The sequence below is a fragment of the Diaphorina citri genome, unplaced genomic scaffold (assembly GCF_000475195.1).
Source record: "Diaphorina citri unplaced genomic scaffold, Diaci psyllid genome assembly version 1.1 scaffold6763, whole genome shotgun sequence".
In the NCBI taxonomy this organism is placed as follows: domain Eukaryota; kingdom Metazoa; phylum Arthropoda; class Insecta; order Hemiptera; family Psyllidae; genus Diaphorina; species Diaphorina citri.
In genome coordinates, this window is record NW_007384139.1 from 102 (window position 1) to 4,221 (window position 4,120).

Sequence of the window (4,120 nt, forward strand, 5' to 3'; positions counted from 1 at the left end):
GAAAAGAAAAGCGCCTTTTTGTATTTAACCTAACCTTATAATAACACTAATCACTGCTCTAATTGTGAAAACTCCTTCTTGCATTTAACCTACCCTATATTAACACTGGTTACCGCTCGTTTGTGCCAGTTCCTTTGGTAGCAATATTCCACGGACGTGACTTCTGCACAAGTACTGCAATGTTAAATTACAATGCTTTTTTTTCTCATTTCTGATTTGTAGATTACAGCCTGGCCTACAATCTCACATATGTTATCATCTGAATATGTACACACATGCCCAAACAGTCTGCAAGCATTCTCAAATTTTAACAACAAATGAAGTCACAAGTGAGTGTTTCTGTTACCTACTATAAAGTACCTACTCTTTTTTTTCTACTGTCATCAAGTCAATGTCTCTATAGTCCCTTTATTTCAGCAAATGTAACTAATTGCTGATAAAACACTGGAAAACATCACCAATCTTCTACATCTGAATCATCAGGAGCTAGTAACAGAATAGGTACCAGATCTACAGAACATAATCATGGGGTCAAGTACCGGCTATGATATTCCACGGACATGACTTCTGCTCAAGTACCGCAAAGTTAAATTACAGTGCTTTTTTTTCTCATTTCTGATTTGTAGATTACAGACTGGCCTACAATCTCACATATGTTATCATCTGAATATGTACACACATGCCCAAACAGTCTGCAAGCATTCTCAAATTTTAACAACAAAGGTGAAAGAGTTTTGGACTCTTAAATCCAATAATTGTCTGCCTACCAAGTGCTTCATATTTTATTTTTCTAATATTCCTTTATTTGTATTTCAGCAAATGTAATTAATTTTATTGCTGATAAAACACTGGAAAACATCATCAATCTTCTACATCTGAATCATCAGGAGCTAGTAACAGAATAGGTACCAGATCTACAGAACATAATCATGGGGTCAAGTACCGGCTATGTTTAGAAAGGTAAGTAATAAAACCTTACCTAGTACAGTAGTCTAACACATGCTTTAAGTCAACTTCAAAATCTTTAATGGGAACCCCCTACTTGTGACATTATATCAAAAGTCTTCAAAGTATGCCTAGATTGCCTAGTTAGCTTGGAGGATAGGGCGTCTGCTTTGTGAGCGCTAGGTAAAGGGATTTTATAAATAAGTACCATTATTACCCTCTCATCTTTTCTTCGATTTTAGGATCATAAGACCTCAGTAATCATGTGTATTTGTTCATGTAATAGATCAGTTGCGCATACTTGGGTGATGTTTTAAAGTCATAGAGCAGAAAAAATGAGGACCAACGAAATTTTTCTTTTTCTTCTACTTACGACTTCTAGATACCGAGATAAATCGATTTAAAAAATACCGGTAGATCGTGAACTTTGACGTCACGGCATACGCTCCCGTAGGCGATAATGAAAGATTTACACCTGGAAAGTAAATTCAAAGACCATGTGTTGAACAATATTGTAGCTGATAAAGCGTAGAAGTAAATGCTTTACAAGTATCAAAGTAGTATTATAATATGTACATACAGTGAGATATATCAAATATTATGATGAAGATGTGATTGGACATTGAAGCTAGTGAGACTTACTTTATTATGGGCACTCGTTGCTATGTTGAAAGCCCAGAAATCAGGTGTACTTGGTACGAGATCAGTTCAAGGAAGATGAAGCTGTGTGAGTTCTGTGGAAAGCTAATGGAGGTGTCAAATCTGAGATCCAAAGTTCCAGCCATTGGTCCGTGTGTCTGTCCTTCCTTCTGTCTGTCTGTCTGTCTGTAAACAAAATATCTCGAGAACAGTAAGAGCTAGAGACTTGAAATATGGTATGTAGCTGTCAAATGTGACAATGATGCAACACGAAACTTTTGGTTAAGTACGGCGCAACGCTTGGCGGTATTTTGCCGCTTTTTGGCGGTTTTCGGTGTAATTCAACTATATCTCGGGAATGGTATGAGCTAGAGACTTGAAATTTAGTATGTAGTTAACAAATGTGACAAGGGTGCAACACAATACATTTGGTTGAGATAAGTGCTGCGGTTGGCGGTATTTTGACCGCTTTTTGGTGGTTTTCGACCGTTTTTTGCCCGGTTTTCAGCTATACCGACTAAAGGACTAAACGGTTAGAGATATTGTGAAAGTTAAGGTAAAAGAACACTCAAATAATTATCATTTAATAGAATAAGGAAAGTCGTGTGATGTTCACACCAGATTTTTTTGTATGTTACAAAATTGTAGAGAAATGAATGACATGATAGGAGAAAGCCACTCCAGGTGGGAATTAAACCTTTGACCCAGTAGGTACTCTGAAAGCAGGCACTCTACCTTCTAAGCTAACTAAACTGGCGGTCATGTTTTTATTTGACCCATAATCCATTATTTTTGTTGTTCTTAGATTTTTTAATGGAATTGACAGGTTGGCTTTTGATTCCTGTTTAATTTTCCTTTAGTTTACACAATACACATACCTAGATTTCAAATGTGTCGAAATCAAAATCAGTGAACCAGTCCCAGAAGTGTTGTTGCGCAAGGCAGTTACTGCGGTTCAAATACTAGCTAATAGAATAAATCTTTTTTTTTTTTTTAAGATATTAAAGTCATATCTCTAAGAAGTCTGGCTGAGGGACTATAAACAGAGAGTAGATCAGCGTCTAGCTAGGGGACTATAAACAGGGAGTAGACTAGCCCAAATTTACTCACGCTATATCAATAGCGAAGGTTGAGTGCGAAGGGCATCCCACTCGGAAAATTTTGTTAAGCCAAAACCAGTTGGGCCTCAAAGCCGCATTTTTTAATTTAAAGATATCAAAGTCATATCTCTCAGAATTTTATTTACTAAAATATACCATATTTATACCTAACGTAGGCTAACATTATAAAGTCGGCTAACCATATCCAATGGAACAATTGTGTGAAATTCTATATTTTGTTTGGATTTCAGTTTTTGTTTGCTGTAGGCGTATGTATCATGTTCCTAGGCACGTACGCTAATCTGAAGGCTTCTGACACTGTGGACCCATCTGTTACTGCTCTGCCTTCCATGTTTATAGTGCAGGATAGCAAGCAAGGTAAACCCTTCCTTCCTTATTGGAAAACTAGTGCCCGTGCTTCGCCACGGAAAATTGATCATAACATGAGATCGGTTTGGGTTTCAGCAAAATTCTCTCTTATTTGCACATCTAGAACATATTAGGCCAGCCACTCACGCTCAGACCGACTGTCTGACAATCTAAACGTGTATGGCGGGAAAAGCTTGAAACCTAGGTCTCTCAGAACGTCTAAAAGAGCGTGGTCTGATGCTTTATCTGCCTTTTGGTAGGAAAATTCCTACCAGAATTTAAGCTTTCTAGTTTCTAGATGTTGGGGCTCTGGAGATAGAGCGATCAATGTATGAAATTGTGAATGAGTTTTGAATGGATCTATCTCGCGTTTCCATAATATTGGTTAAAGAGTCTCAATATTTCTCTCTCAACAGGTGAAATCATGAAACTAGCAGAGTCCATGAGAATCAACAACAACTTCATGCTCCAAGAAATCGACAACAAAATTGAAAAACCCAAATTGGAAAAGAAGATAGAAGTAAACAAAATGAGGCTCGATTACGATAAGAAAATGGAAGAAAGAAATGCACAGGTCAAAGCGAACGACAAGATCGTTATTGGTAATCTTAACAAGAAAGATATAGTGGACAATGTAAGTAATAGTAAAGATGATATTAATATAAAATTGTCTAAAGACAATACCAACAATACAGCGCGAAAAGAAGACAAAGAACTCATCAATGGTGAAGCCATCAAGAAAGAAGAGAAGGAATTTCAAAATGAAATATCCGCACAACCAAAACTCTCAACAAGTGATATGAAGAATCATGAGTTGGAAATTCTGGAGAAGCTCAAGAAACAAGAAGAGGAACAGAAGAAAATTATCCAACAACAGGAAACTGGCTTTCTCCTATCCAGTCTTCCCTCTCTCATGGATTTCGGAACGATAAGACTTAGCAGTTATAGTTCCCTCTGTAAAAAAAAACAACAACTGAGGTATTTTCCTGGATACTCACCATTATAAATTTGCGACGCATGCGCGAAGAACCTGGGAATGTAGTTTTCCATCACAGTCAATGTCATGT

At 37.1% G+C, this 4,120-nt stretch overlaps 1 protein-coding gene across 1 annotated transcript; it reads left to right on the plus strand.

The window, feature by feature from the left end:
* Positions 1-816: 816 nt before the first annotated feature.
* Positions 817-3,937, plus strand: LOC103522071 (the record flags this gene model as incomplete). Its single annotated transcript, XM_008487179.1, has 3 exons — positions 817-893; positions 2,936-3,062; positions 3,470-3,937. Coding segments are annotated over 3 exons (672 nt in total), but the record flags the coding sequence as incomplete, so codon positions are not given.
* Positions 3,938-4,120: the final 183 nt, after the last annotated feature.